The sequence below is a fragment of the Hylobates moloch genome, unplaced genomic scaffold (assembly GCF_009828535.3).
Source record: "Hylobates moloch isolate HMO894 unplaced genomic scaffold, HMol_V3 SCAFFOLD_22, whole genome shotgun sequence".
Classification (NCBI taxonomy): domain Eukaryota; kingdom Metazoa; phylum Chordata; class Mammalia; order Primates; family Hylobatidae; genus Hylobates; species Hylobates moloch.
The window spans coordinates 1,919,640-1,939,987 of NW_026652297.1; the positions used below are offsets into that span (position 1 = coordinate 1,919,640).

Consider the following 20,348-nt stretch of genomic DNA (forward strand, 5'->3'; position numbering starts at 1 on the left):
ACCCCTATAATCCCAGCACTTTGGGAGGCCTAGGTGGGTGGATCATCTGAGGTCAGGAGTTCAAGACCAGCCTGGCCAACACGGTGAAACCCCGTCTCTACTAAAAATGCAAAAATTAGCCAGGCATGGTGGTGCACGCCTATAGTCCCAGCTACTTGGGCAGCTGAGGCAGGAGAATCACTTGAACCTGAGAGCAGAGGTTGCAGTGAGCCAAGATAGCGCCACTGCGCTCCAGCCTGGGTGACAGAGTGAAACTCTGTCTCAAAAAGAAATTTAAGAAATGCTTATTAATTCATTAAAAATAACAACAGGCCAGGTGCAGGGATTCACACTTGTAATCCCAGCACTTAGGGAGGCAGAGACAGGAGGATAGCTTGAGCTCAGGAGCTCAAGACCTGTGTGGGTAACACAGCAAGACCTCGTTCTCCACAAAAAAGAAGAAAATAGACAAAAAAAAAATTAATAAATTGATTTACACGTTAACATAAATAAGCTTTTTGAAAAATATTATTTTCCAAAAGAAAAAATAGAAGAACAGCATTGATTTTACATTTTTGCAAATCTCTTTAATATCTGGCTTAATAGAAGACAGCTAGATTATCCTAGCAGCTTCTGTATTCAATCTCTTGTGATATATTGTTTTGATTGAAGTATATGAAAAGATGGCGTCACACAGCTTTGTCATTGAAAAGCAGGAAGTATTTTAATAGCCCTTTCAAATAATTTGATATTTATCTTTGATACTACACCAAAACACAAGTAGCAGTTTTTTTGTTTGTTTTGTTTTGTTTTTGTTTTTTGAGATGGAGTCTTGCTCTGTTGCCAGGCTGGAGTGTAGTGGCGCGATCTCACTGCAACCTTTGACTCCCTGGTTCAAGTGATTCCCCTACCTCAGCCTCCCGAGTAGCTAGGATTACAGGCATGTGCCACCGCACCCAGCTAATTTTTGCATTTTTAGTAGAGATGGGGTTTCAACCATGTTGGCCGGGAGGGTCTAGATCTCTTGACCTCGTGATCCACCCACCTTGGCCTCCCAAAGTGCTGGGATTACAGGGGTGCCACGCTCAGCCACAAGTAGCAGTTTCTTAAACATTGATTGCTAGGTAAAATCTGAAGCCATATTAATGAGCTTTTCATTTTATTATGTTAAAATCCATTGTTCTGTGTTAATTGTGTTTTGTTGTTGTTGTTTCGAGGTGGTGTTTCGCTCTTGTCGCCCAGGCTGGAGTCCAATGGTGCAGTCACAGCTCACTGCAACCTCTGCCTCCCGGGTTCAAATGATTCTCCTGCCTCAGGCTCCCAAGTAGCTGGGATTACGGGTATGCGCCATCACGCCCAGTTAATTTTGTATTTTTAGTGGAGACGGGGTTTCACCATATTGGCCAGGCTGCTCTCAAACTCCTGACCTCAAGTGATCTGCCCGCCTCAGCCTCCCAAAGTGCTGGGATTATAGGTGTGAGCCACCATGCCTGGCCTATATTACATTTTGAATGGACATTATGTATCCATCATTTGGAAAATACTGGTTCATTCAGTTATACAAATGTCCCACATGTCAATATGTGACATTATACAATATTTAAAAATCTTGCCTGTAATCCCAGCACTTTGGGAGGCCCAGGTGGGTGCATCACGAGGTCAAGAGATCAAGACTATCCCAGCCAACATGGTGAAACCCCGTCTCTACTAAAAATACAAAAATTAGCTGGGCCTGGTGGTGCACGCCTCTAGTCTCAGCTATTCAGGAGGCTGAGGCAGGAGAATCGCTTGAACCCAGGAGGCAGAGGTTGCAGTGAGCCAAGATCATGCCACGGCACTCCAGCCTGGCAACAGAGTGAGATTCCATCTCAGAAAAAAAAAAAAAAAAATCATATTAGTTTATCTCATTATAACCAATCTCATCAGAAAAGTCTTAAGTATTGAGAAGCTGTCAGGCTGAAAGGCAGATAAAATTTTCTAAACGTTCTAAGTTTCACTTGAAAGCTTGAATTTTATCATTGGCAACAATGCTTTTCTTGAAATGACGGGCTCACTTAATTTATTATAATTATTACTATTATTATTTTGAGACAAAGTCTTGCTCTGTCGCCCAGGCTGGAGTGCAGTGGCAGGATCTCAGCTCACTACAACCAACGCCTTCTGGGTTCAAGCAATTCTCCTGCCTCAGCCTCCTGAGTAGCTGGGATTACAGGCGGCCACCACCACGCCTGGCTAATATTTATATTTTTAGTAGAGATGGGGTTTTACTATGTTAGCCAGGCTGGTCTCAAAACTCCTGACCTCAGGGGATCCACCTGCCTCCACCTCCCAAAGTGCTGGGATTACAGGCATGAGCCACTGCATCTGGCCTCATTTATTTTTGAGAAAGTGTTTGCTAAATACTCAGAGCTGAATAACATTAGTTTGTCAGTCCTTCCAGGTAAAAATGGTATTCTATGGAAAAAGCGACTTAGTTTACTCAGCTTGCAATAGTCATACAAATGGTTTTCCTTGAGAGCCATATACTTTGATATGCATCAGAAGTGCTTTTTGGGTACATCCATTTTATCACAGAATAAGTGGAGACTGGGTTTCACCATGTTGGCCAGGGTGGTCTCGAACTCCTGACCTCAAGTGATCCGCTTGCCTCAGCCTCCTAGAGTGCTGGGATTACAGGCATAAGCCACCGTGCCCAATCACAGAATACTTTTAAAAAATATATTCAAGGGTCAAGATTTAATAAAAGTAATAATTTGTAGTGCTTCATCAAGGACATTCTTAAGCAAAACTGGCATGTTTTAAAAATTGAGAAGACATAGCTCTACAGTATAGTAACTACTAGTATGGTTTGGTGTCACTACCTTGATTTGGTCTAAAGTACCTTAACGTTTTACCTACCATTGATTTGCACAATCACTTCAAATGTCAACACAGTGAAAAAGGCAAATAATAATATTGTTATGAAAATAGTTTAGTTTGTAGAGCCCCTGAGAGTGCCTCAGGAACCCTCAGGGGTCTGCAGACCATACTTTGAGACCCTCTACCGTAACTGAATGAGGTTACTGAGGGTGAGCGTGTAGAGTACGAAAAGAACCTCAAAGTGAACCCTGAGGAAACACCATGTTGTAGGAAAAGGCAGAGGAAAAATAAACAGCAAAGGAGATAGAGGAATGACAGCCATACGGTATTTGATAATATTAATAGTTGGTATAGGCAGCGCACGGCGACTCACGCCTGTAATCCCAACACTTTGGGAGGCCGAGGAGGGTGAATCCACTTGAGGCCAGGAGTTCGGGACCAGCCTGGCCAGCATGGTGAAACCCGTCTCTACTAAAAATACAAAAGTTAGCCGGGTGTGGTGGCAGGCACTTGTAATCCCAGCTACTCAGGAGGCTGAGGCAGAATCGAACCCAGGAGGTGGAGGTTGCAGGGAGCCAAGATTGTGCCATTGCACTCCAGCCCAGGTGACAGAGGGAGACTCCGTCTCAAAGTGGGTGTTTAATAAGTGATTACTTTGTCCTAGGCATTGTTCTAAGTGCTAAGCATTGAATGCTCTTTAGTAAGTTTATGAGCTAGGCAGGCGCTACTGTTATCCTCATTTACAGATGAGAGAACTGAGGCACAGAGTAACTTGTCCAAGGCGACTCAACTAGCAGTGCTCACCAGGCAGTCTAGTTCCACTGCCAAAGAGGTAGAGGGAGAAGACTGAAGAGTATGGCAGTAAGGAAGAGAAAAGGGCATTTCAAGAAGGAGGTTAGTCATTAATGTATTTGGTTGGTGCAAAAGTAATTGTGGTTTTTGCCATTAAAAGTAATGGCAATTACTTTTGCACCAACCTAATAAAATGCTGCTGAAAGGTAAGATAAAGGACTGAAAAGCATCCATTTGTTTTCACAATAAGGAGATCATTGACAACTTTGGCAAGAACAGCTTCAGTGGAGTTTAGGGACAGAAGCCAGAGGGGAGAGAAAGGAGAGTTGAGGAATGAGTGGGAGTTTAGTTGTGAGGTCGGGGAAGGCCAGAGAGTGCTGGGGACCGGGAGGGCTGTTTTAAGATGTGAAAAACTTGAGCATGTTTAAGATCTGATGAGAAGAAAAAGGTTGAGAGTGAGGAGTGAGGCTGAAGGTCATAGAAAAAAGGAGGGATAAGTAGAATGAAATTTCTGATCAGTAAAGAGTGGGTCTAAAGCACAGGGAGATTGGTTTTAGATGTGATTAGTTTAGATTGAGTGATTCTGATGCCAAAGTTGAGGACATTCTGTTTTCTTCTTAGCCTAAAATGCTTGAGGGTTTGGCTATTTCTACTTCTTTCCTCCTGTATCTTTAACTGCTTTAACTCACTGCTGTGTTTTAGAGTCTTTATTTTACTGGAATTTCTTTGGTGAAGGTTACTACAGATGTCCAAAAATTGCCAAATCTAGTAGATACTGAAGTCCTTGTCTTGGTCTTTCCCTGATTTGATACAACTCCACCTCTGACTTTCCTGTCCCCTAAACTCAACTTTTATGCTGATGTTGTCCAGGGTTCTGACCTCAGTTCTCTTTTAAGTTTATATTCCTTTCGTATGTAATCACAGCCACCCACACAGATTTAGCTACCACTTATATTCTCATTCATTTGTATTCATAAATTTCTTCTTTCTCTCTCTATATATATCATACCCAAGCCCCTTTTCCAAGTGTATTTGCATCCTAGACAGTTCCATTTCCGTGTCCCATGGGTACTTCAGATTCAGCATACACAAAACTCAACTCATCTTTCACTCCCAAACTTTTTTTTATTTCATTATTTTATGTTTTGGAGATGGCATCTCACTCTGTCGCCCAGGCTGGAGTGTAGTGGCACAATCAGGGCTCACTGCAGCCTCCACCTCCTGGGCTCAAGCAGTCCTCCTGCCTCAGCCTCCCCAGTAGCTGGGACCATGGGCACATGCCACCACACCCAGCTAATTTTTTAAATTTTTTGTAGAGACGGGGTCTCACCATGTTGCCCAGACTGGTCTTAAACTCCTGTTCTTTTTATATGTCTACTTTGGCACTTTATATTTTTCCAGAAATTGATCTAAGCTGGTACTTCTCAATCTGGTCATATTGCTGCACACATAAAAAATAACATTTGTGACTGAGTGTGGTGGCTCACGCCTGTAATCGCAGCACTTTGGGAGGCTGAGGCAGGCAGATCACTTGAGGTCAGGAGTTCAAGACCAGCCTGGCCAATGTGGTGAAACCCCGTCTCTACTAAAAATACAAAAATTAGCTGGGCATGGTGGTGCACGCCAGTAGTCCCAGCTACTACTTGGGAGGCTGAGGCACAAGAATCACTTGAACCCGGGAGGCAGAGGTTGCAGTGAGCCCGGATCACGCCACCACACTTCACTTCAGCCTAGGCATCAGAGCGAGACTCTGTCTCTAAATAAATACATAAATAACATTTGCATTATACAGTAAGGTATATGAGGCCAGAGACTACAGACTAAAGGTTTCTGGCTACCCGAAGGCCCCATGGATCACCCTGAGAGCTAAGATCAGTATCTCAGCATAAGTATAGCCCATTTGTGTTACTTGCCACAGTAGTTGAGAAGCTTAGTCTAGACTTTGGTTTTATTTGTGTCTAATTCATATTCATCAATGGTGTAAAGAATCACAACAGTAGCATTGTTAGTATAGATCCTGTCTTTGATAGGAAAAAGCAAAAGCAGTAGGTAATTTCATCCTAATTAACCCAGGTTTAGGTCAACTGCTGCCATGTATCTGGAGAGCAGGAAAAGGGAAGAGTGAAATGATCTCTACAAAGTAGGACAAATCTAATACTGTCAGAATGGGTCACTAGACTCATGTTCCTGGAGTTACAGGTGGAAAGTAGTCGCTTAATTTTAAAGACCACTAAATGCCTACTTACTAAAATCTGCCAGGAAAGGAAAAATCTTGTCTGACAAATTATTTTAAAATGTGGATTGATCCTGAAGAAGACAGAAAGCCACACTAAAAGTATAATTTCTCAGTATCATCTAGCACAGCAGTTTTCAAACTAGGATCTCAGGACTCCTTTACAATCTTAACAAATTTTCAAGGACCCCAAAGAGTTTTTGTCTATGTGGATAGTACCTATCAATGTCTGTTTTAGAAAAAAAATGGGGAAAAGTACATGTTTTCTACATGTATTTACACATGTATAAAATGTCTACACACATACACACACACACACACACACACACATATATATATAGATTTTTTTTTTTTTTGAGTTGGAGTCTCGCTCCGTCACCCCAACTGGAGTGCAGTAGCGCACTCTCGGCTCACTGCAACCTTCGCTTCCCAGGTTCAAGCAATTCTCCTGCCTTAGCCACCCGAGTAGTTGGGAATACAGGTGTGCACGACCATGCCCGGCTAATTTTTTGTTGTTGTATTTTTAGTAGAAGATGGCATTTTGTCATGTTGGCCAGGCTGGTTTCGAACTCCTGACCTCAAGCGATCAGCCTGCCTCAGCCTCCCAAAGTCTGAGTCACCACGCCCGGCCTATTTATTTATTATTGAGACACAGTCTGCTTTGTCGCCCAGACTGGAGTGCAGTGGCGAGATCTCAGCTCACTGCAACCTCTGCCTCCTGAGTTCAAGAGATCCTCTCACCTCAGCCTCCTGAGTAGCTGGGACTACAGGTATGTGCTGCCATGCCTGGCTAATTTTTGTATTTTTTGGTAGAGATGGGGTTTCACCATGTTGGCCAGCTTGGTTTTGAACTCCTGAGCTCAAGCAGTCTGCCCACCTCAGACTCCCAAAGTGCTGGGATTACAGGCATGAGCCACTGCATCCAGGCTATTTATTTTTGAGACAGGATCTGGCTGTCACACAGGCTGAAGTGCAGTGGCACAATCACAGCCCGCTGCAGCCCGGACTTCCCAGGCTCAAGTGATCCTCCCACCTCAACCTCCCAAGTTGCTGGGACCACAGGCATGAGCTACCACACCTGTCTAACTTTTGTGTTTTGGGGAGAGACAGGGTTTCACCATGTTTCCCAGACTGGTCTCGAACTCCTGGGCTCAAGTGATCCACCTGTCTCAGCCTCCCAAACTGCTAGGATAACAGGCATTGGCCACCGTGCCCAGCCCATATTTATTCATTTAAAAATAGCAATGGCCTGGGAAACATGGCGAAACCCTGTCTCTACAAAAAAAAATTTTTTTAATTAGCTGGGCATGGCCAACACCTGTAGTTCCAGCTACTTGAGAGGCTGAGGTGGGAGGATCGCTGGAGCTTAGGAAGTCAAGGCTGCAGTGAGCAGTGATCCCACCACTGCACTCCAGCCTGGGTGACAGAGTGAGACCCTGTCTCAATATAAATAAATAACAATGAACTCACTACGTTTTATGAAAAATAACTATTTTCCAAAACAAAAAGCTGTGAGAAGAGTAGCATTTTAACATTTTTGAGAATATCTGGCAGCTGTAGTCTCATGTCAGTGTCTGCATTCAGTCTGTTGTTATATGTCATGTAACTTGTGGAAAGTTCCACTGTACTCTCATGAGAGAGAAAAGATTTTTATGAAATTATAGAATTATTATGAAGATAGTTTTGACCTTGTAGACCTACTGAAAGGGTCTCTGGCTCCCCCAGGGGTCTCTAAACCACACTTGGAGAAGTGCTGATGTAGCAGAAATGAGGAATGCCAGGCTCTGGAAATTGACCACCCTATAGGTATCTATTTTTTTTTTTTTTTTTTTTTTGGAGATGGAGTCTTGCTCTGTCACCCAGGCCAGAGTGCAATGGCGTGATCTCAGCTTATTGTAATTTCTGCCTCCTGCGTAAAAGCAATTCTCCTGCCTCAGCCTCCTGAGTAGCTGGGGTTACAGGCACACACCACCAGGCCCAGCTAACTTTTTCTTTTTTTTTTTTGAGACGGAGTCTCGCTCTGTCGCCCAGGCTGGAGTGCAGTGGCGCGATCTCGGCTCACTGCAAGCTCTGCCTCCCGGGTTCACGCCATTCTCCTGCCTCAGCCTCTCTGAGTAGCTGGGACTACAGGCGCCCGCCACCACGCCCGGCTAATTTTTTTTTGGTATTTTTAGTAGAGACGGGGTTTCACCGTGGTCTCGATCTCCTGACCTCGTGATCCGCCCGCCTCGGCCTCCCAAAGTGCTGGGATTACAAGCGTGAGCCACCGCGGCCGGCCGTCAAATGTTCTTAGGCTCCATAGAGCTGGAACTGACTGGATATGAGTAGCTTTATGCTTTTCACCGAACTCTGACCTAATGAGGGCAGGATGTGAGCTAATGACAATTCTAGATTATTAAGTCCACTCCATGATCCAGATAATAGTAATTTTACAATTGGCTTCACCAAGGTGAGCAGAATGTAGACCTGTTATATCAAAGAGGATTTCCTGCTTCTCACTTTCTGCTGGAGGTACCAGAGAGTACCCAGACTGAAATATGTTTCTAGTGAAATAATAATAGCTACTCTTTAATGAATGTTTGCTAAGTGTCAGGTATTGGTGTAGGCATACATTGTATCATTTTATCTTTAAAATAACCCTGTGAGGTAGATATTATCTCCATTCTATGGGTATGTAACAGTCACAAGGTCTTTCAGCTGGTAAAATCTGTCTAACAGCAGATCCTGAGTTTTAATCACCTGACTCCCTTTGGATTAAAGAAGCCTGGGTTATGGGGTAAGAGTAGGAATTGGAAAGGCTGTTTTCTGCCTTTGGATTTTCATGCAATTATGTCGATAGGAGGAAGAAGAGGAGACAGGGGTTTTAGATGATTTTTATCTCTGATACGGCATCAACTCAACAACAAAGAATGACGGCCTCATTTACTCTTTTGAATGCTGATTAATCTTGGGTCAGAATTGAGCTCCAACAGAACAAGAGTGGGTTTCACTAAAACACGTTGCTTGTCAGTTACTGAGCAATTGCTGAGCACAGTACCTTGGTAAATATAAAAGCAGTCTATTTGTGTTTACAAGGAGTTTGAACAAGAGTTGGGGATTAAATATTATTGGCATACAGAATAGTATACCAGTAAATGTAAATTAAGGTATCCACTGGCCTTTGAATGGAACTTTTTTTTTTTTTTTTTTTAAACCACCGGTGTAAAAGAGAATGTGTTACAGATGTGGCTAACTTTATGCTCTGAATAAATATTACCCTATGACTCAGGAACTTTGGTGATAAGGTAAAACGTTTTCATAGAGGGAGCTAGCTTCTTTTTTTTTTTTTTTTTTTTCCTTGAGACAGAGTCTGGCTCTGTCACCCAGGCTGGAGTGCAGTGGCGCAATCTCGGCTCACTGCAAGCTCCGCCTCCCGGGTTCACGCCATTCTCCTGCCTCAGCCTCTCCGAGTAGCTGGGACTACAGGCGCCCGCCACTACGTCCGGCTAATTTTTTTGTATTTTTAGTAGAGATGGGGTTTCACCGTGGTCTCGATCTCCTGACCTCGTGATCCGCCCGCCTCAGCCTCCCAAAGTGCTGGGATTACAAGCGTGAGCCACCGCGCCCGGGGGAGATAAAGTTTCTTATTCTCAATCCCTCCTTTAGAGATAATATATTCTAGATTCAAATGCAGCTCAAGAAAATAGGTCAACGGCACTCCATTTTACACCTCCCAGTCATATTTTCATTATGGGACTCCTTAAGATGCCAAGGGCTAAAACTGGTTTTGACTTATCCTGAAAGTGGCAGTATAGAGCTTTTCCTAGTGCTGATGCTCATAAAAATCTCTGGTTGTGGGGGAGAGTGAGATCTTTCTTGAAGAACCAAGGAATAGTTCCTCAATTTTCAAAGATTCAAAAGTTAGAAATTAATTATAATCAATCAATGATAACATTGTAGAATCTTAGATACAGAAAAAAATCTTAGAAATCATCTCATATAACCTCTTTTTATTTTTTATTCTTTTTTTTTTTTGAGACGGATTCTCACACTGTCGCCTGGGCTGGAGTGCAGTGGCGCGATCTCGGTTCACTGCAACCTCTGCCTCCAGGGTTCAAGCGATTCTCTTGCCTCAGCCTCCCAAGTAGCTGGGATTACAGGCGCCCACCACCACGCCCAGATAATTTTTTTTGTATTTTTAGTAGAGACGGGGTTTCACTATGTTGACCAGGCTGGTCTCCAACTCCTGACCTTGTGATCCTCCTGCCTTAGCCTCCCAAAGTGCTGGGATTACAGGCGTGAGCCACCACGCCCTGCTTTTTTATTCTTTTTAAAAATTTAAATCCTTGGGACTCTGCTTGATATAACCTCTTCTTTTAGATGATGAAACCAAGACCCAAGAGGTAAGTGATTTTACCAAGTTTATATGCCGCCTTAGTAGATCTGAGACTACGATAGAGTGCTAATAGGTAATTTCCTTCTCACCTTTCCTGGCTCCTGATTTCTTTCTTCTTGACTCCTGAAAGATCTAAGTATTTCCATAATCTCTTGGTTAGGCAGGAAGGTATCCAAGATCCAGGATATCTATATGCAGGAAGAGCTTAGTCTCAGTTCTACTTTTCCCTCCAATTAAGATCTTGGTCTTTTGATGTAAGGAAAACTGCCATTTATTAATCACCTCCTTTGTGCCAGGATCTTTCATATACATTCTCTCACTGAATACTTACAAGATTCTTATGAAGTAGATTAGTGGTTCTCACATTTTAATGGACATGTGAATCACGTGGGGATCTTGTTAAAATGCAGATTCTGATTTTGCAAGTCTGAGATGGGCTCAAGATTATGCATCTCTAAAAAGCTTCCAGCCAGCACAGTGGCTCACACCTATAATCTCAGCATTTTGGGAGGCTGAGGCTGGTGAACATTGTCACCATAAAGAAGTGACAAATGTTGAAAGTGATGGATATGGTAATTACCCCAGTTTCATCATTATACTATGTATACATGCATTGAAACATCACATTGTACCCCATAAATACGTACAATTATTATGTGTCAATTATAAATAAAATTTTTTTTAAAAGAATTGGTCCTTGGGTTTTCTCCATTACAGATTTATTGCCAAACCCTGTGCACTCCGTATTGGCATCGAGGACAGTGGTCCTTATCAGGCCCAACCCAATGCCATCCTTGAAAAGGTGTTCGTATCTATTACCAAGGTAAGTGGGCAAAGAAACAGAGGAAAATTCACATAAGGCGTTGCTCCATGGGGCAGGGGAGGATAGAGAGCACATATCTCTCAGGGTAAGGATAGGATGGGATGATCTTTCATATTTGAGTAGTCCATGTAGCTATAGGGAGAGCTTTATCCCCTCAGGGAAAACCTCTGGGCCGTACGTATGTCAAGTTTACATACGTAGTATGTTTGAGTTTTAGGCCCAGCAGCCACCTTTACCTCTCTTTCCCCAAACACATACCATATCTTGTTTTTGTTTTTCTTTGTTCCAGTTTCTGTCACTGCCTAGTTGTGTAATCAAGGTGGAGACAGTACTGATAGCCTTTGCAGTTTGGGTTGTTTTTTGGAGAGACAAGGTTTTGCCATGTTGCCCAGGCTGGTCTCGGACTCCTGGGCTCAAGCCATCCTTCGGCCCTCGGCCTCTAAAAATCCCAGGATTACAGGCATGAGCCACCATGCCTGGCCTGCAATTTGGGGTTTTGTTTGTTTGTTTGTTTGTTTTGAGACGGAGTCTCGCTCTGTCACCCAGGCTGGAGTGCAGTGGCGCGATCTCGGCTCACTGCAAGCTCCGCCTCCCGGGTTCACGCCATTCTCCTGCCTCAGCCTCTCTGAGTAGCTGGGACTACAGGCGCCCGCCATCACGCCCGGCTAATTTTTTGTATTTTTAGTAGAGACGGGCTTTCACCGTGGTCTCGATCTCCTGACCTCGTGATCCACCCGCCTCGGCCCCCCAAAGTGCTGGGATTACAAGCGTGAGCCACCGCGCCCGGCCAATTTGGGTTTTTAATATCCTTTTTTACTCAGCTCGGGCTGGAGGAAGAGACAAAACAAGGATGTGTATAGGTGAGCAGTACAGGTCCTTGATATGTAAGATAAAATTTCTTGCTAAAAATGACTTTGGGATAAAACTTGGAAAGATAAACGTCACTTGAGCCACTATGGCTATCATACCTTGTCACTCAGCTAGTCAATGGGATTGAAGGAGGGGTATGAGGAGACGGGTGTTCTGACTCTGGTTATACATTCACAGTATCCTGATAAGAAAAGGCTGGAGGGCCTGTCAAAGCAGCTGGATTGGAATGTCCGAAAAATCCAATGCTGGTTTCGCCATCGGAGGAATCAGGACAAGCCCCCAACGCTTACTAAATTCTGTGAAAGCATGTAAGTACGCAAGGAGAGGGAGGGAATAAGGAAGACGGTAGGATACAACTGGACTGAAGTTTTCTTTTTTGAACATCACTTCTGTTGTTAGGACAACAGTTAATGGGTATAGAGAACTAACTCAGCCTATTATAGGTAGGAAAGAAGGGAACTGGAACACTGATTCCCTTAAGTTTCTTGGACATGTTGCCACTAAGCTAGGTGTGGTTCTATTTTGTTCCCTTTTCCTAAATAGATTGGGAGTTAATCCTTATAACTGTACTTACGTAAGTAGATGTACTAACACATGTATACCTTAAAAGAGGGAGTACTAGCTTGCTTGCTATAAGTTGACAATTTTTAGGAAGTATTCCTTTTCTGGGAAATACTATTTTTCATTTTATTGAGCTTTTTCTTATTATCCTCTGAGCACTGTATTAGTAATTGTCATGTAAAGAAAAATGCTAGGGAGTCTGATGATAGAGCCTAATATTTTCCTAATGGAAGATGACACTGCTTTGGCTTTTTTTTTTTTTTTTGAGACGGAGTCTCGCTCTGTCGCCAGACTGGAGTGTAGTGGCACAATCTCTGCTCACTGCAACCTCCGCCTCCCATGTTCAAGCGACTCTCCTGCCTCAGCCTCCTGAGTAGCTGGGACTACAGGTGCGTGCCACCATGCCCAGCTAATTTTTGTATTCTTAGAGACAAGATTTCACTATGTTGGCCAGGATGGTCTCGATCTCTTGACCTGGTGATGCACCCGCCTCGGCCTCCCAAAGTGCTGGGATTACAGGTGTGAGCCACCACTCCTGGCCCCTGTCTTTGGCTTTTTAAGTGACAGTAGTTGCCCCTATTCTAGGAATTGATCCTTTTTCTCACCATAACTCTCTTATCCCCAAATTTGCTATCTTGACTTCTGTAGCCTCAGAGGCTTTGGTTTGAGTGGACATTTGTCTAACCTCTACTCTTTGCCCACCCAGGTGGAGATTCACCTTTTATTTATGTATATTCTGCTATGGAATTAGATTTCTCTGGTCGGTGAGTCTGAACTTTCTCTAGTCCTCTGTTGGGTTCTAATCATGCCTAGATCTCTAGAAGTAAGAGTTAAATACCTTTAGATCTTTTTGTTTTTTGTTTTTTGTTTTTTTTGAGACAGAGTCTCGCTCTGCCACCCAGGCTGGAGTGCAGTTGTGGAATCTCAGCTCACTTGCAACCTCTGCCTCTTGGGTTCAAGAGATTCTTTTGCCTCAGCCTCCCGAGTAGCTGGGACTACAGGTGCACATCACCATACCTGGCTAATTTTTGTATTTTTAGTAGAGATGGGGTTTCACCATGTTGGCCAGGCTGGTCTTGAACTCCTGACCTCAGGTGATCCACCCTCCTTAGCCTCCCAAAGTGCTGGGATTTCAGGCATGAGCCACTGAGCCTGGCCTAAATACCTTTAGATCTTTATACTTCCCCCAACTTTTCTTCCTCTGTGATGCCCACAGCTCAGGTTTATATCCTAATAGATTGTCTTCTGTCTGGGGCCTGACTTCAGGAACTTTATAACTTTACTGCTTCTCCCCTAGAAGATACTAATAATACTAGTAATAACTAAATCAGCATAATACTTAATGGTTTACAAAGCACTTGACAAAAACTGAAAGAGGAGAAACGGAATAAACCCTTTAAAGTGGGTGAAACAGGTATTATTCCTACTTTTTAGTTAATTGTCAGAGTCAAAGAAGAATTTCAGGGGGCTGGGCACGGTGGCTCACACCTGTAATTTTAACACTTTGGGAGGCCAAGATGGGCAGATCATTTGAGCCCAGCAGTTCGAGACCAACCTGGGCAACATGGTGAAACCCCGTCTCTACAAAAAGCTACAAAAATTAGCCTGGCGTGGTGGCGTGTACCTGTAGTCCCAGCTACTCAAGAGGCTAAGGTAGGAGAATCGCTTGAGCCCAGGAGGTCAAGGCTGCAGTGAGCCGTGATGGAGCCACTACATTCCAGCCTGGGTGACAGAGCAAGACTCTGCCTCAGAAAAAGAAGGAAGAAGAATTTCAGGCTTTTTGATTCTTGAGTTCATGTTTTTTCCCCATACCATACTGTTTCTCTCTAAATGATATCATTGTATTTTCAAAATATTACAGGCAAAAAAACTGGCAGAACTAAAGGAAGAGACTAGACAAATATACAGTTGTATTTGAAGATTTTAATACTTTTCTCTCAGTAATTGACCTAAACCCTAGGCAAAAAAAAAAAAAAAAAAAAATCACTAAGGATGTAAAAGATATGAATGACATGATCAACCAGTTTTACCTTACTGACATTTATAAAACACTACACCAACAGCTGAAGAATACATATAATTTTCAAGTGCATGTAGAAAGATAAACTAATGCTGGGCCATAAAATAAGTCTCAGTAAATTTCAAAATATTGAAATCTTAAAGAATGTGTTCTCTGACCATAATGGAATTAAATTAGTCAATTTTAATGAGAGACATGGAAAATATTTGGAAGTCGCCTGCATGCAGTTGCTCACACCTGTAATCCTAGCACTCTGGGAGGCTGAAGCGGGCGGGTTGCCTGAGCTCAGGAGTTCAAGACCGGCCTGGGCAACAGGGCAAAACTCTATCTCTACTAAAAATACAAAAAATTAGCTGGGCATGGTGGCACGTGCCTGTAATCCCAACTGCTGGGGAGGCTGAGGCACGAGAATCGCTTGAACCCGGGAGGCAGAGGTTGCAATGAGCCAAAATCACGCCACTTCACTCCAGCCTGGGTGACAGAGCGAGACTCTGTCTCCAAAAAAAAAAAAAAAAATTTGGAAGTTAAACAACTTTTCTCAACCTGTGGATCAAATAAAAAATCACAAGAGAAATAAGAAAATATTTTTGATTGAATCATGCTAAAAATCATATCAAAATTTCTGGGATACAGATAAAACATACTTAGAGGGAAATTTATAGCTGTAAATGTTTATATTACAAAAGAAAGGTTTAAAGTTGATCTAAATTTCTGCTTTAGGTTCTTGAAACAGATAAGCAAAATAGGTTACAGGAAGGAAATAATAAAAAATAAGCAGAAATTGGCCAGGCATGGTGGCTCACCCCTGTACTCCCCTCACTTTGGGAGGCTGAGGTGGAAGGATCACTTAAGCCCAGGAGTTCGAGATCAGCTTGGGCAAGATGGCAAGATCCAGGCTCTATAGTGAGACCCCATTTCTAAAAAATGATAATAAAGTAAGTGGAAATTAATGAAATAGGCATTAGATAAACAATGGATACATTTGTGGGGTTTTTGTTTGTTTGTCTGAGACAGAGTCTCGCTCTGTCTCCCAGGCTGGAGTGCAGTGGTGCAATCTCGGCCCACTGCAACCTCTGCCTCCTGGGTCCAAGTGATTCTCCTGCTTCAGCCTTCCGAGTAGCTGGGACTACAGGAGTACGCCACCAGGCCCAGCTAATTTTTGTATTTTTGGTAGAGACAGATTTTCATCATGTTGCCGGGCTAATCTCGAACTCCTAACCTCAGGTGATCCTCCCACCTCGACCTCCCAAAGTGCTGGGATTACAGGTGTGAGCCACCACGCCTGGCCTGTTTTGTTTTGTTTTGTTTTGTTTTTTAAAGACAGGGTCTTACTCTGTCACCCAGGCTGAAGTGCAGTTGCGTGATCACAGCTGCAGCCTCAACTTCCCAGGCTCAGGCGATGCTACCACCTCAGCCTCCCAAGAAACTTGGGACTACAGGCATGTGCACAACCACACCGGGCTAATTTTTGTATTTTTTGTAGAGACAGGGTTTCACTCTGTTTCCCAAGTTGGTCTTGAACTCCTGGGCTCAAGCAATCCACCCACCTCAGACTCCCAAAGTGCTGGGATTAACAGGTGTGAGCTACTGTGCCTGGCCATGGATAAAATTAATAAAGCCAAAAGTTCATTCTTTGAAAGGTTTGATTAAAATTGACAAACTCCAACAAAAAAAAGGAAATATGAATTATCAATATGGAAAGGGTTATCACTACAGATCCTAAAGTCATTGAAAGGATAATAAGACAATATTATGAACAATTTAATAAGAAATCCAGCAGCAAAGATGATGTAGACAAACTCCTTAAAGGACATAATCATTATTCCATTAGAGATTATTACTTTTGACTTCTGAACGCGGCATGGAGATATCTTTCTTGGTTATCAAATGAATCATTGTCTTCCTGTATATATATTCCAGGTAGTGATATTTCCTAAAACTATCCTAAAGCTCTCACTGTTCTTATTTACCTCAAAGCATTGTTTTTCTATTTATAACACTCTGTTGTAGAAGAACAGTCTAGCTATTTATTGATCCTTTAGGGAGCCCTAAAATCTGTTCGGGGGCTTTCCTGTCTCTCTTTTGCCCCGGCCTAGAGAGAAGGGGATTATATGAGGTAGATCTTGAAGCCAGGTGAGAATCTTGAGGACTGACGTGGATTATCTGTTTTCTCTTAGTCACCTTGGTTCTGGGACATCCGACAGTGCTGGCATAACTATCCATTTCAGGTAGGATCTGAGTCGTTTCAGGATAGGGGTCTTGAATGTGTATAAGGTGGAGTGAGTGAGGGTCCTTTGCCAGTCCCCAGGACAGATGGTGCATTTCCTTGGGATTGAGGGATTAGGGACTGAGTCCCTTTAAGTCATATTCAGGGTATCTTATTTTTTATTTTTATTTTTATTTTTTAAATTTTTCCACTGCTAAGAGTCATATGAGGTATCTATTCCTGAGGCCCCCATAGCAATGAAATCCAGTGAGTTTTTTGTTCTGATTTTCCCCATTGTATTCCCCCTAAATGGGCTAAAAGAAAAGCAGGTTTCTGGTATTTAATGAGGTACTTTCTGGTTCAGATGTCTTTTTTGTATCAAAGCTAACTTGGAATCCCAGTAAGAGTATCTTGGTTGTAACCTATACTAGAAATATGTCAAGGAACTGCCAAAGGGGTGGAAGAGAAGGCCTATGTGTATTTAATCCTGTGAAAAGCACGAATTGCCCAGAATCCTAGACATATTGATTTGATTGTGTTACAGTATGTGTTAACTGTATCTCATCTCTGCAAGATGAGAGTTGAAGATGTGTGTGCAGAGGAGCAAGGGAAGAGGCTTAAGTCTCTACACCAATCCAAAGTCTGTTAGCTATTGCATATCTTGGCAGATAATAGGGAGGAGAGATGTCTAATAATTTGGGGTATTGGTCCTCCAAGGCAGAAAAAGTTGGAGAGATGGAATGCACCTTTGACTAGCCGGTAATCTAACTACTTCTTTCTCTCTTCCAGCCTCTTTCAAGTGGGCTTTATTACTATTATATCATGGAATTGGCCTTCTATTGGTCCCTTATGTTTTCTCAGTTTACAGACATTAAAAGAAAGGTAAGGACGTTGGCTCCCTCAATTCCCCAACTTATTGCATCCTCCTTTCTAGCAGCTTCCATGACTGCCATTATGATGTATTATCTTCCCTGAGACTGCAAAAGGAGAAACTGGGTTTGATGGACTCTTAGCTTGTTGTAATGTTCCCAGAAATGAGACTGAATTAATGATGAAGTATATTTAAGACATTCAGGGAAGCCCCAGGATAAGAACAATTAACCAGCTAAGAAGCATACTTTTTTCCATATTCTTCTTTAAGCATCTTACGTATCTAAAGCTCAGGAAACTAGTCAGAATTGGGAGATAGCAATGCTTATTCAGAAAAAAACATCTGATTCCAGAAAAGCTGGATATGGCTTTCATATGGCATTAGGGACCCTTGCTCTCTCTGTTCTCCCTTTCTGGTTACCCCACTTACTCAAAGAAAGTCAATTGGAAGGGGTTTTGCTCTCTTCCTGCTATTGTTTAGGAAGCAAAGATTGAGAGAAGTGAGCTGACTTGCCCAGATAGTGACAGAGTTGGAAATGACTTAAGTTTTATACAACCCAATAGAAAAGGCAGAATCTTTACCTTTTTATTAGTGTCTACCTGAAATAATGTGGTTCTAGCAGCTCTAACCCTAATCTGTCACTAACTCAGGGTTATCTTTGATGAAGAAAACCAGGGTTAGCATTTATGGGAATGAATTAAAACTTACCCAGGTTGTCAGTGTTATCTAACATAGAAACTTGATACTCAATTTTTATGCCTTTTACTCTCCTATGGTCAGAAGACACAGGTGGTCGCTTTATTAAAATTTTATTTTAATTGTGATACATATAAGAAAGTTTGAAATACATATTTAAGTTTTAAAAATAATAAACTGAGAAGTATTTAATAGATGTGTCTGATAACTCAAGTATTTAGAGACTTCCCCAGGTCTAACTTGACATTTGAACCCAAGAGGAAATTAGAGCCACAAACCTTTCCCTTCTATTAAGTCCCTGTGGTTGACGTTTCTCTCATTAAAGCAGAAGAGCCATAGAATCGCAGGGAACTCTAAGGCTTGTATGTCTTACTGGGATGTTATCCCCAAGTGTCAGCTTAGCATCCATGCTATACGTATTCTGCAGTTACCAAAGGAAATTTTTACTTTCTGGCCTTTGAGCTGCATTAACATAGAGTATGGGTCAGTCACTGATGTAGGGAGTGTTCAGTTAAATGCAAGGTAGCCAAGGGAGAGTCTAAGCAGAATGGAAACTTTTTTTTTTTTTTTGAGATGGAGTCTCACTCTGTCGCCCAGGCTGGAGTGCAGTGGTGCAATCTCAGCCCACTGCAACCTCTACCTCCCAGGTTTGAGCAATTCTTCTGCCTCAGCCTCCCGAGTAGCTGGGATTACAGGCATGCGCCACCAAGCCTGGCTTATTTTTGTATTTTTAGTAGAGATGGGGGCTTCCCCATGTTGGCCAGGCTGGTCTCGAACTCGTGACCTCAAGTGATCCGACCACCTTGCCCTCCCAAAGTGCTGGGATTACAGGCGTGAGCCACCGTGCCTGGCCAATGGAAACTATTCTATATGGGGTGGGGTAAGATTCTCAGAGAATAACGCAAGACATTGAGTCGGCTGGTGTTTCTACGGCCCAGCTTTTACCTCTTCTATTTCCATTCCTTCCTAGGACTTCCTGATCATGTTTGTGCATCACTTGGTCACCATTGGGCTTATCTCCTTCTCCTATATCAACAATATGGTTCGAGTGGGAACTCTGATCATGTGTCTACATGATGTCTCAGACTTCTTGTTGGAGGTAAAAACCCAGTCTTTCTCCATCTTCTTCTTCGTTTCTTTTCTTCCTATGTGAGGACTGACTTTCTCCCCAGCTCAATTCTTTCTTCCTTTCTCCAGGCAGCCAAGCTGGCCAATTATGCCAAGTATCAGCGGCTCTGTGACACCCTTTTTGTGATCTTCAGTGCTGTTTTTATGGTTACGCGACTAGGAATCTATCCATTCTGGTAAGTGGTAGGGCTGCAGAGTTGTGGTAGGTGTGAGCCTAATGATACCTTTTTGCCAATTCTCATTTTGCCCATTCAGTTTTTCTGTTCTATTCTATTCTACTTTTGCCAATAGAACACAAGAACCCTATTGCCCTGCTTTTACCTTGGCCTGTGCTGACTTTTTATGGACTCTCATAGGACCCCTGCTGCCTCACACCGTATTTCTAGCAAGGTCCGATCCAGACTCAGAGTACCCAACTTGGTTGGCTTCTCAGGCCTGACTCATCTCTGAGGAACAGTCCTCATTTTATGCCTAAGTAATTCCTTTGACTTCTTTTGCGCTGTTGATACAATTCTCAGGCCCTTCTTGCTTGTGTTCCTGCTCTGGTCCCAACCCTAACACACACACACACACACACACACACTCCCTTTCTCTCTCTCCCTCTCCTCTCTCCCCCTGTCTCCTTTCACTTCTACATTCACTGCCTTATGGGAATCAGCTACCTACTGTCCTATCCTATATGTGCCTGAGGAGCTGAGTCATTCCTAGGATTAGAGTCCCACTGCTGTCCTAATTTCGTGAAACTCTGCATATTTGAAATGATTCATAATGTGACTTAATCTATCAGTTCCTAAGATTTATATATCTTTCTCTGTCCCTAAGGATAGAAAACACAACAGGCTCCTCCCTTTGTTTACTTTCTTACTGTGGATGATGGTCCCTGGAACTTCAGCTGATAAAAGGGCTGGTAGGAAAACATACAGGGCTGTGCATCC

The 20,348-nt window shown here is 42.9% G+C and overlaps 1 protein-coding gene across 4 annotated transcripts in view; it reads left to right on the forward strand.

The window, feature by feature from the left end:
* Window positions 1-20,348, forward strand: part of CERS5 (ceramide synthase 5) — a 37,429-nt gene that overhangs the window by 11,819 nt on the left and 5,262 nt on the right. For 3 of the 4 annotated variants that reach the window (XM_032143835.3, XM_032143836.3, XM_032143834.3), the window contains exons 2-8: window positions 10,956-11,061; window positions 12,109-12,239; window positions 13,199-13,256; window positions 16,690-16,740; window positions 17,508-17,600; window positions 19,256-19,384; window positions 19,483-19,589. In XM_032143835.3, the coding sequence (XP_031999726.1) occupies window positions 10,956-11,061; window positions 12,109-12,239; window positions 13,199-13,256; window positions 16,690-16,740; window positions 17,508-17,600; window positions 19,256-19,384; window positions 19,483-19,589 (675 nt within the window). The remainder of the gene's footprint in view (window positions 1-10,955; window positions 11,062-12,108; window positions 12,240-13,198; window positions 13,257-16,689; window positions 16,741-17,507; window positions 17,601-19,255; window positions 19,385-19,482; window positions 19,590-20,348) is intronic. The other variant, XM_032143837.3, reaches the window with a different exon arrangement.